This window comes from Phaenicophaeus curvirostris, chromosome 1, assembly GCF_032191515.1.
Source record: "Phaenicophaeus curvirostris isolate KB17595 chromosome 1, BPBGC_Pcur_1.0, whole genome shotgun sequence".
Lineage (NCBI taxonomy): Eukaryota > Metazoa > Chordata > Aves > Cuculiformes > Cuculidae > Phaenicophaeus > Phaenicophaeus curvirostris.
Window position 1 is genome coordinate 46,784,457 of NC_091392.1, and position 12,242 is coordinate 46,796,698.

Here is a 12,242-nt window from a genome sequence, read left to right on the forward strand (position 1 = left end):
TTTTAATGGCTCCTATTTGATCTGGCCATAATTCAGACATACAAGTCAGTATTAGAAGAAGTAGCAGGGTACAAAAGCTTATTTAAGTTTTATGGAAATGAAGGACAGCCTCATTTCTTTCCTTAGCCTTATCAACATCTGAACATTCAGGAGCACGAATAATATTTTGTGCCTCTTCTCCAAAGAGAATTAATTGCAATTGTTTCTCTTCATAGGGTTTTTATTGAAGATAGGGACTGATTACTGGCAGAAACTTGGGGTGCTGGGAGTTTAGAACACATACCTGATAAGTCCCTAAAAGTCCTACTGCAGTATTACTAGGGGCATCATCTGGAAGCAGAACTGATCCTGGTAGCATATCCTCCTTCTTCAGGCAGCACAGAGTTTCGGAAACCAACCAAAGAATATCATAGTTGTTTTCTTCTGGGTTATATAAACCAATGATGGGACTTTCTCGTGAACATCTGTGATGGAGGACATGGAGGTGATTAATGGCAGCCAGCATGTCTTCACCAGGGGCAAATCCTGTATGACCAACTTTCTATGCTTTTCTATTTTCTAAGCTTTCTATGATGGGGTAACCACAGCAGTGGACACAGGTAAACCGATGTATGTGATCTATCTAGACTTCTGTAAAGCCTTTGACATGGTCCCCCACAACATCCTTCTCTCTAAATTGGAGAGATATGAACGGTATGGTGGATAAGAAACTGGTTGGATGGTTGTATTCAAAGACTAGTGATCAATGGCACAAAGTCCAGATGGAGATTCATGACAAGTGGTGTCCCTCAGGGGTTCGTACTGGGACCAGTACTGTTTAATACCTTCATCAATGATATTGACAGCAAAATTGAGTGCACCCTCAGAAATTTGCAGATGACACCAAGCCGAGTGGTGTAGTTGCCACACCAGAAGGATGGGATGTCATCCAGAGGGACCTGGACAGACTGGAGTAATGGGCCTGTGAGAACCTCATGAGGTTCAACAAGGCCAAGTGCCAGGTCCTACACCTGGGTCAGAGCCATTCATGGTTTCAATACATGATGGGGGATGGTGTGATTGAAAGTGGCCCTGTAGAGAAGAACCTGGGGGTGCTGGTCGATGAGAAGCTCGACATGAGCCAGCAATGTGTGTTTGCAGCCCAGGCCAACCATATACTGGGCTGCATCAAAAGAAGCGTAGCCAGCAGGGCGAGGGAGGGGATTCTGCCCCTCTGTTCCTTTCTTGTGAGACCTCGAGTACTGTGTCCAGTTCTGGAATCCACAACATAAGAAGGAGATGGAACTGCTGTAATGGGTCCAGAAGAGGGCTACAAAGATGATCAGAGGGCTGGAGCACATGCCATGCAAGGACAGGCTGAGAGAGTTGGGCTTGTTCAATCTGGAGAAGAGAAGGCTCAGAGAAGATCTTATAGCAACCTTCCAGTACCTGAAAGGGACCTACAAGAAAGCTGGAGAGGGACTATTCATAAAGGGGAATGAGTATAAACTGGAGAGGGGCAGATTTAGACTAGACGTTAGGAAGAATTTATTCACCATGAGAGTGGTGAGTCACTGGCACAAATTGCTCAGGGAAGTTGTGGATGCCCCATCCCTCAAGGTGTTCAGTGCAAGGTTGGATGGAGCCTTGGGTAGACTCGTCTAGTGGGATGTCCCTGCCCATGGCAGGGGGGCTGGAACTAGATGATCTTTAAGATCCCTTCCAACCCTAACTATTCTATGATTTAGCAGCCAGTGCCAATGGCTGATGACACAGTGGAAAGGGCAAGAAGGGCTGCTTTGTTTCTTGATGTTGTAGAAGTTCTTCAGTTTTTCTAAGTTATCCACAAATATTTTATCAAGAAAACAGCAAAATTTGACTGTTTCATAAGGGTCTGACCTTAAGAGTATGTATCTGTTTAGACTTATTTTCTGTAAAGGGCTCTTCCGTGCTGAGATTATTTGATCTTTTCTTGAGAGTTTCAGCTTTTGTACCCTATGCCTCTTGGATTTATGAGTCCAGGAATTGTTAACTGAGGTACTGTCTCTATTGGAACTTGACAGCAAAGTTAGAGCTGCATGAATATTAGGACAGCTCAAGCTACGATGAAGAAAATAAAATAATTGCAAATGAATCAGCCAAAACCTCAAACCTCGGTACTCACTTTTGAATTTGTCTTGTTATGAACCAGATTGATGCAGAAGCAAGAACAGTATCAATTTGTTTGTATGTTATCTCCTATTTAGTGGTGGAAACATCCCATTCCTTTCAGTAACAGAATGCTGAGCCTGGCCTTATTTGCCCCTGAATGTCAGACAGAATTGACTCTGCAAGTTTGAAGGCAGATACTGTTTGAGAAAGAAAATATCCTTGACCTTATCTTTCTATCATTTTGTGTTTTCCACTCACAATTAATTGACAACACTGACTTCTCAAAATCATTGCTAGAAATTTCTGTCTTGGATTACTGATTTAGTATTTACTCAGTGGCCCTTTACATACAAAGGGATCAATACAGACAGAGAAAAAGAAGACAAAAAAAAAGAAAGAAAACTGTATGAGGGAGAAGACAATGATTTTGAGGGAAGCATTCCCTTGTGTGTACCTGTTCTAAAAGATTTTTACAGTTTTCTGTCTTCCCTATTTTTGAAGGTTTAACTTTACCTTAAAACTTACAGTTGTGATCACTCAGCCCCAGTTCATCATCTTACACTCACTTCAAGCTTCCAAGCAAACAAGAGGGATTTGGGGTGGAAGGAGAAATGCAGAAGAGAATTCACATGCCTTTTGGGGAACAAGACACCATCTTCCTTTCTCTGTTGGTCCTCCTCCAGCTGCCTCTGCTGCTGTTGCTTTCAGCAAGGCTGAAGCCAGTTCTGCTGCTGCTGCTGTGGCAGAGAAACAGAATGAAGAACAGCAGCAGTGGTCACCACTGTGTTCTCTTCCTGTCTCAGGGCTATCTGTATATATGCTGTCTGTACAGAAATCAGACCCTTTTCCTTTCCAACACATCACAGAAATCTTCACTGAGGGGTAAGTTAGCATGAGTTTGAAGGCAAGTTATACAAGTGCATGACCTTTTGTGCTGGAAAGAAAAAGGGTGCACTCTGAAACTTTCTTCCCCACCTCAAAAAAAAACCCAGGGTGTGGCTTCCTATTGGGCAGAAACTTTGGAATAGTACTCCTTGGCATGAACAAAATTGTACCAGGAATTTTCTTAATGATTAATTGATGTAGATGATTCCTGTGCTCTGGCACTCCTCAGTGCACTTCTAAAGATGGAGCCAGTACAGCCCAGCTGTTCCAGCTCTGCAGCAAGACCCTGACCAGACCTCTGCAATAGAAGAGCCACTAACCTAGATCACAGAATCACAGAACAACCAGATTGGAAGAGACCCACCGGATCATCGAGTCCAACCGTTCCCATCAAACACTAAACCATATCCCTCAGCACCTCATCCACCCGTGCCTTAAACACCTCCAGGGAAGGTGACTCAACCACCTCCCTGGGCAGCCTGTTCCAGTGCCAAGGACGTCCAGTGCCAGATGTCTCAAGGGGCTGAATCACATTGTCAGTGTCCCTTGCTGTGAAGGAAGGACCTAAGTTCAGGGTATTTCAGGCATGAACGTTCCTCCCCTACCCCAAATAGAAGTAGTCTGGGATCTATATCCTAGCTCCTTGTCCCAAACCCTCTCTGATTTGCAGACCTAAGTGTAGGTGTAATTCTCCTCAGAACTCAGCTAGCATTGACCTGGAGTTGCATTATTTGCAAAATTTCTGTGCTTCAGGCATATTAGAAAAAAATGTGGCTAAACAGTTCCATCAGTTTGCAGAACAGGATTCCAGTACCTTGTCTGCTTTGTTTTTAAGAATGCATGTACTCATGACAACATCCTACATAATTTTGTGAGGCTTTCGACTGCAAGGCAAGGCAAAATGCCAGCTAGAAGCTGAGGAGGAAACTGGCAGTGAAAATGTCTCATTGTGTTTCAAAGGGCTCATCTTACCTTCCAGACAAATTAAAAAAAAAAACAAAAAACAAAAAAAACCTGTTTGCTTCAGTTGAAGGTGCACACCAAAGACATCATGCACTTCTACAACCTTACTTCAAACTCACGTCAGCTTCCCCCTCAGTGAGCATTTTGGAGAGCTGCTGTGATCCAGTGTGGTTCCAGCTATATGCACCCAGCCTATGCACCCCAAGTTGTTATGTGGGGTGACTTGACACATGCAAAGAGAAGCCTTCAGTGTTAACAACCAAGGCAGGTAATTCTCACCACTTCGAGACTCCAGTTACTTATTTAGTGTCTTTAATACTGATTGAGTAACCTACCTTTGGGTATACAAGCTTGGAGGTTGTTTGGCTAAATCCACATGTGTTTCTGTTAATCTATTTTCCAGTTATATTTTGTTTGGAAAAGCATTATCTTCTCAGAATGAAATTCCCTATGCGAACCCTCTTCCGGGCATATCTCCACCGTGCCCAGATGAATATAGTAGAAAAATGAAGATTTCATCTGTGCACTTATGCAATCTATAATATCCTGGGATTAAAAATAGGCTATTCTGTCTACTCATTGGTTTGTACCAGATAGCATGTTCTTTGGGTTAGAAACTTGGTGTCATAGAGGCTTCAGGAGTACGTGTTGTACTTGTGATTAATATACATAAAAATATGATAGAAGTAGGGTAACTCTACAATAATTTGAATATTGGGGGGCATTCACAGAGTTAGTTGTAGATATGCACATTAAACAGGGTCATCTGGATTCTCCGAGACTATCAGTCCTAAACCGCAATTAATTTTACTCTAACACAGATGTTTCAGGTACAAGAATGTTCCTAGATGTGCAGTGAATATAAAAGGAGCCTGAAGGGACTGCTCAGAGGCAGACGCACGTATTGTAAACACTGCAGACTATGCAAGATGAATTCTGGCCTGTGAGACCATCCTGGATCAAATATTGAGGTATTTTACCCAATTATTGACACTGCTTGTTAAAAATAAACAAATAAATAAATACATAAAATAACCAAAACAAACAAAACAAAAACCAAAACAACTGGGAAGTGTCAAACTGACTCAATGTAAGACATATTTTCACAGGACAAGCCCGCTTTTCTTCTACATAGAGTGGCTCTGGCTCCTGGCAAGTCCAGCAAATAGATTCTGTACAGCAGGACTAAAATGCCGAAGACTGGAGAGGAATCTTAGGCCTGCCCCAGAAGTGCCGACAGATTACTGTCACGGACTGGTGGTTGTAGCCCTCAGCAGTTGTTTGAAGCAGTCAGATCTGCGTAGGTGACTGCCTTGATAGGTGTGCATGTGCTGTTTTACGATGGTTTCCCCTACATGCCTCTATAGGTATTGCTACCAATAAACCATCACTCTTCAGAAGGCCATCTGCTTGCCATTAGCATGGGTGACAGCTGCATCCATCAAATAATTACAGTGTTGGAGCTGGGGCCTGCTCAGGGATGGGAAAACCACATTTTTTTCCTGGAAAAGTAAAAGAATAAGGCCTGAGGCTTGAGGCATTGCAGTCAGAGAGGGGCGTATAAAGAAAAGAAACTCTTAACATAGCTGTAACTCATACAGAAGTAGGGAAGGGACCTTCTTGGTCACTAGACCTTCCCAGCTGAAGTGCCAGATCTACTGTCATGGTCATACTGGTATTGATAACTGAGTTCCTACCCCGAGGCTCACTCAAATGCGTCTCCCAAGTGCTGTATTCAGTGCTGCCTGAAATACAGTCCATCAGTAGTTCTTGTGGGCAGAAGCTCTCGTGAACACTAGCAGCTGCAGGTCTCGCCTGTCTCACTCTTCTGAGAAGCTACCAGTTTACAAATACAAAGAAGCATTTAAAACCTTTTAAAAAATTTCTCTAATGTCTTTTTTTTTTCCTTTGGTGGTGACTGTTCTGCAACAGGCAGAGCACAACTAAACTCTTCTCCCCACTGCTTTCAATGAATGCTAGATTTCGCTCCACAACTCTACAAGATTATGTTCATAATGGAAAAAAGATCTTGTGGACTGTTTTTCACAAGTTCACAGTATGTAAGAGACGTATGGGGTGAATTTGCTAACCACATCTGGAGAGGTCCTTGTGCCCTTAAAATACTTGCACTTGGGTGCCTAAGCTCTTTTGTGGATCTAGATCTCTCCACATGCATTTAGCTTTACTTTCTCATGGAGATATTTGGGTTTGAAAACACTTAAGCCAACCTTTTTGAACTCAAGTGCCTAAATTAGGACACACTTCCTACTTCGTGCAAATGCAGAAGTCCTTTCTATTCCCACAGCAGAAAAGTAAGTTTTAAAGCCAACAACTGCCTCCATAGTCCTTTGACTTCACAGGTGCTGGAGTAAGCACGCTCCCCTGCATGTCCTGATGGCTATCGGGGTAATAGTTTATTGCCTTATTGCCTGCTCACGGGCTGCTTTTCCAGTTGCATCTGGCAGTGCTTAACCTGTTGGGTCTGTTCAAAGATGTGGGTCCCTACGTGCTCCTAATAGTGAACTTCAGCCTTGCCCAAATCCAAACTTGTGTCCTGCTGTTGGAATAACCTGCAAGCCTGGTTCCTGAAAGTGGCCTTGAGCTGCTGGTAACAGGCAGGATAAACAGGCTGGAGAGGGAAAAAGTCTCCCAAGCCTTGTGAGCTGCATCTCAAAATGGTCACGTGGCTCTGGACTGCACATACTGCACGTGCCCAAACCAAAGCTTCAGCCAGCTTTTAGTTCAATGCACATTCTCCACCTTCCGCAACTGCAGCCACAAGCAGAAGCTCCTGCAGGCCTTGATATTGCTGTGAGTGAATGACAATCAGTCTGTAATCATTTGCTCTTGTGCAAGGATTCAGTTTGCGTGTGCTTTGGGCTGAGCTTTATATTTTTGAGGTCTGGACAAAAGTCTGCACTAAAACGGTGTCTGTAGTAGCTGTGTGGTGGCCACTTCAGGCAGAGGTGGGCTACTGTGCCCAGAGCCATAGAATGGTTTGGGTTGGAAGGGACCTTTAAGATCATCTAGTTCCAAATCCCCTGCCATGGGCAGGGACACCTCACACTGGATCAGGCTGCTGAAAGCCCCATCCAGCCTGGCCTTGAACACCTCCAGGGATGGGGTATCCACAACTTCCCTAGGCAACCTGTTCCAGTGCCTCACCACCCTCATTGTGAAGAGCTTCTTCCTAATATCTTCCCCCTACCAATCCAGACCCACGTTCCCTCATCCTATCACTACATGCCCTGATCAAGAGCCCCTTCCCATCTTTCCTGTAGCCCCTTCAGGTACTGTAAGGCCACTATAAAGTCTTGCTGAGCCTTCTCCAGGCTGAACAAGCCCAACTCTCTCAGCCTGTCCTTCTTTGGGAGGGAGGTGGTCCAGCCCTTGGATCATCTTTGTAGCCCTCCTCTGGACCTGTTCCAACAGCTCCATACTCTTCTTATGGTGGTGATTCCATAATTGGACACAGTAGTCCAGGTGGGACGCCTAGAGTCATAGAATTATAGACTTAAGAGAATCACAGAGTAGTTTGGGTTGGAAGGGACCTTAAACATCATCTTGTTCCAACCCCCCTGCTATGGGCAGGAACATCCCACTACATCAGGCTGCCCAAGGCCCCATCCAACCTGGCCTTGAACACCTCCAGGGATGGGGCAGCCACAGCTTCCCTGGGCAACCTGTGCCAGCGCCTCACCACTCTCACGGTGAAGAACATCTTCCTCAGGTGTAGTCTAAATCTGCCCCTCTCCAGTTTACACCCATCACCCCCAGTCCTATCACTACAAACCTCTGTAAACAGCCTCTTTCCAGCTTTCCTGTAGCCCCTTCAGACACTGGAAGGTCCCTATAAGGTCTCCTCGGAGTCTTCTCTTCTCCAGGCTGAACAAGCCCAACTCTCTCAGCCTGTCCTCATAGCAGAGGTGTTCCAGCCCTCGGATCATTTTTGTAGCCCTACTCTGGATCCGTTCCAAGAGCTCCATCACTTTCTTATGTTGTGGATTCCAGAACCGGACACAATACTCCAGCTGGGGGCGGGAAGGGGAGCGTCTCACAAGAGAGGAGCAGAATCCCCTCCCTCGCCCTGCTGGCCACGCGTCTTTTGATGCAGCCCAGGTCACAGTCGGCTCCGCGGCCTACAGGCCCTCCGCCGGGTCAGCCGAGAGGCGGCGAGGCTCCTCCCCGCCTTCCCCGGCCCCTTCCGCCGCCGGCCCCGCCCCCGCCCGGTAGCGCGCGCCGCGTGGGGGCCGCACGTGCGGCGGGAGCGGAGCGGGGCCCGTCCGCCCCGGCGCCATGAGGAGCAAACCCTCCGCCCCCAAGCCGGGCAACACGCACCGGGTGAGCGCCCCCCGCCCGCCGCAGCGGGGCCTTGGAGGGGCGGGGGAGAGAGGGGGCGATGGGGCGGGGGAGCCGCCGCGGGGCCGTGAGGAGGGCGAGGCTTGGCCGCTTCCCCCGGGGCGGAGTCGCCGCGGTACCGAAAGTGCCGGCAAATAAACTCTCTGAGACGCGTTTGGGAGTCTTGGACGGCGAGCACCGTTTGTCAGGCCCGGGCAGCGTGAGGGAGCGGTGTCTGTCAGCCGCCTGCAGCCAGGCGAGAGCTGGGACAGGACGGATTTCCCTCTTAAATTTACCCAGAAATCTCGTGTTACTTTCCAAGGGCTGATTTTAATGCTGTTCTGAACTTCTCAACAGTCAAAGCTCTTGGTGATTTGGAGCTGACTCCAGCTCTGCCTGACCCTGCGTTTGAGATGGGGAGAGGCTGCACACAGGGGTGATCGCGGACACCTCTGCTCAGCACGGATCACACTGACACGGGACCTTATCATCTTCAAGGAACCAACAGTGGGAAAACACTGGCTGAAAGAAAACCTTCCATCAGAGGGACATCCTGTCTAACTTTCAGAAAATAGTTACTTAGATGAAGCTTTAAGCTAATTCTGTATTAGCTTAAATAAATATATTTCACTATTTGTGATAGTAACTACTACTCGTATCAACCGCCTGTGTCATTCAGCAGACGCACTGCAGCCTTTGTGTAGAACACTGACAAAATTTAATAAATAATATCGAGTGGGGGTGTTGTTAACCTGGGCGTTGCTTCAGGGAAAGTGAGAGCCTTGCAGTTTGTTGGAATCATAGAATGATTAGGGTTGGAAGGGACCTTAAAGGTCATCCTGTTCCAACCCTTCTGCTATAGGCAGGGATACCTTCCGCTAGATCTAGTCACTCAAAACCTCATCCAGCCTGGCCTCTGGGTGTTCAGTCCACCTCCAGGTGGATTTACTCAGCATCTTTTTCATCAGATGTGTGGAGTGTGAGCCTTGCTTGTACAGAGCGAGGGGGAAGAGGGTTGGTCCTGCTGCTGGGCTTTTAAAGTATTTTTTTGCCTCAAAATTCTGGTAGGACTGTCTACAGGTTGACAGGTACTGTCTTTAGAAGTGGTGTTTCTGTTTACAGCTCACATGGTATTGAGGGGGACTTGGAAGGGACCATTCTCAGAGCAAAAAACGTGTGTTCTTCTGTTTTGTAGTTTCTTACCTTTTCGGAGCGCTTAAGCAATATTAATATTGATATTATTCATCGGATTGACAGAACTGGAAGCTACGCTGAGGTGAGAACAGCAATTGCAGTCATTTTCTGAAACCACAACACAAGTAGATAAGCTCCATGAAAGATTAATTTAAGAGATTTATTCCAGGAGAAATTGGAAAGAAGCTCCTGAAAGAGTTAGCTTTGCTGGAGCCTCATTTCATGCTTTGCTCCCCTTTACTTTTTGACCTGCTTTGCAGTATTGCCATAGAGACTCTTTGACAGGATCATGCTGATGGCTTCCATGTGGCTGGTGGGAGACCTGTGGGTGTTTCTGAGCATGGAAGGTGCTGCTGTGGCAATCAGCAGTTGTAGCTTCGGACCTGCAAAGACTTACAGGTGCTAAGTAATTGCAGTATGTATACAAAGCACGTGCCTGTGTCTTTGTAGATCATAAAGAAGGGTCAACTACGTGAATAGATCATCATTGTGAATGTAGTGCTTTGCAGTCATTACCTCCTGACTTGCTGGATTGTATTTCTGAACCTCCCACTCAATAGCTGTGAGGACGCCAAAACAAATTCTAAAGCATTTATGCTGGGTGGGCTATTGCTCATTATCTCAGACTATCAAGGCCAGTCAACAAAGGTCTAAAAAACAATTACGTAAACAAGTCCTGTTGCCACAAAATGTTTTTAAATGTATCTTGAATGTAGAAAGAAAAGTCTTATTTTAAGGGAAATTCCATAGCACTGTTTGAAATGAAGCCATCAAGATTTCTTGAAATATTCTTAAAACATGTAAGGCACTTGATAGTTTCCTTCATTTGAACCACTCGTTTTTGCAGGCTGGTTGGTAAGTAGGGTCATTAGGGTTGGTAACTATTATCTTTGGTTTTATAGGAGGTTGAAACTTATTTTTCTGAAGCGCTACGGAAATGGAAGGAACTGAACCTCACTCAGCATTTTGGTACGCCATTTTTGTTTGTTTCCTGCTTTTTCTAAGCTAATAAAATACATTCTTTCTACATCCAGAACCCAATGGAAGATTTTTTATTGACTTTTTTTCAATTGGTCTCTGAATAGCTATTGTTCTCCTATATCCTATATGTTTACCAGGAACTGGATTAGTTTTCAGCGTTTCTCTTTTGTGCTTCAAACAGTGCAATTCTACAATGAAGTGGCCAACAAATGCCAGTCCTTCAATCAGCTGGTCTATTACCAGAATGACATTGTGCAGAGCTTGAAGACGCATTTGCAAGTCAAAGGCAGTCTTGCTTATCAACCCCTATTAGAGTAAGTATATGGTAACAAAATATAGTTGGAAGCATTGATGGTATTATGGGCGTAAGTCCTGTTGTGAGTGTGCTTTTTCTTTATTGTACTTGGGAAAAAGCAATGCAATGCCCGAAGTGTTTGTATTTCCCTGACAGAGGTTTATGGTTCTAAGCCTGAAAAAATATAAGTATGACAAGGCAAGCAAATTAGTCTAAGTACTTACTGAGTGTCAGAATATTAATGTGTTGTTTGATGTTAATCATTTATGTTGTCTTGTTTACTGTTGTCTGCTGGATTATTTTAAAAAATCCTAAGATTCTGTCCATCCACAGCTGGCTAGTAGGTGATATTTAAACAAAACTGAGAGAGAAGTAAAGTTGAGACTGTCTTTCTTTCCAAAGAGTCTGTGCTGGATTATGCAATGTTTGACCAGATTTTTATTGGTTTGTAATTTGATGTATTTGATGTATTTTCTGGAACACAGTCTCGTGGCACAGCTGGCTCGAGATGTTCAGGCCGATTTCTATCCTCACTTTCATGACTTTTTCCTGGCTATCACAAAGTTACTGGACACACAGGACACAGAGCTGCTGGAATGGGCTTTTACCTCTCTTTCCTATCTCTACAAATATTTGTGGAGATTGATGGTGAAGGACATACACAACATATACAGGTAAAAGCTGTTTTAACATCTATCTTGATCAGCAGTTATAAAATGCTATTGAAATGTGCACGCCACTTGAATACATAGCTTAATGCTTCAGTATACTTGTTAGCATGATTTCCCTCTTTCTGAAAGACTCTGAGCCTTGTTATCATCTGTGGCTTTGATGGGCCACTGTATTAGAGGAGGGGTGTGGGTTGGGCTACAGATTTGAACCTTTAGTCCCCTTTTCTCCTGTGGAGGTAGGAGAGGATGCATCCGCCTCAGCTGGGTAAACAAAGCTCAGAGAGACACTGGATTGTCTGAGTGGTCTTGGAAACCTGTGTCCAAGTCTAAATTCCACACAGGTCTCCAATGTTTGTCAAGTACTTCAGCCATAGTGTTATCAATTCATTCATTATCAAGTCTTTCTCAATTACAGACACCTAGACCAACAACATTCAAAGGATTCCTTTGAGTGTTTTATTGTTCCTTTCCCAGAATTTTCTCTCTATGTTTTTTCCTTCTTCCTATCTGTTCAGATGAGGTATGCAAAGTTTTGCATGCTTTGGAACTGCTTGACAAAGATTGTTGTTGATGTATGAGGTTGGCAGTTGGGAAACTGGTCAAGTTGGAAGGAGTTACCAAATGTGTAGGAGCCACCTCTTGGCTTGAGGAGTCCCTGAGCTGCAGGTGGTTGAAGGCTGATTTTGTCTGCGCTTGCCCTGTTTTTAAACCTTTCCCAAGCATCTGCTTCTGGGTGCTGCTATAGACTGAATACTGGGGTGGATGGACCTGTGGCTCTCACCCAG

The 12,242-nt window shown here is 45.1% G+C and overlaps 1 protein-coding gene across 1 annotated transcript in view; it reads left to right on the plus strand.

Annotated features, from left to right (window-relative positions):
- Positions 1–8,244: 8,244 nt before the first annotated feature.
- The window catches only part of UTP20 (UTP20 small subunit processome component), a 65,732-nt gene continuing 61,734 nt past the window's right edge, over positions 8,245–12,242 (plus strand). Inside the window, exons 1-5 of the mRNA XM_069857161.1 lie at positions 8,245–8,319; positions 9,512–9,592; positions 10,413–10,479; positions 10,673–10,805; positions 11,272–11,460. Coding sequence (XP_069713262.1) covers positions 8,275–8,319; positions 9,512–9,592; positions 10,413–10,479; positions 10,673–10,805; positions 11,272–11,460 — 515 coding nt within the window. The 5' untranslated portion in view covers positions 8,245–8,274. The remainder of the gene's footprint in view (positions 8,320–9,511; positions 9,593–10,412; positions 10,480–10,672; positions 10,806–11,271; positions 11,461–12,242) is intronic.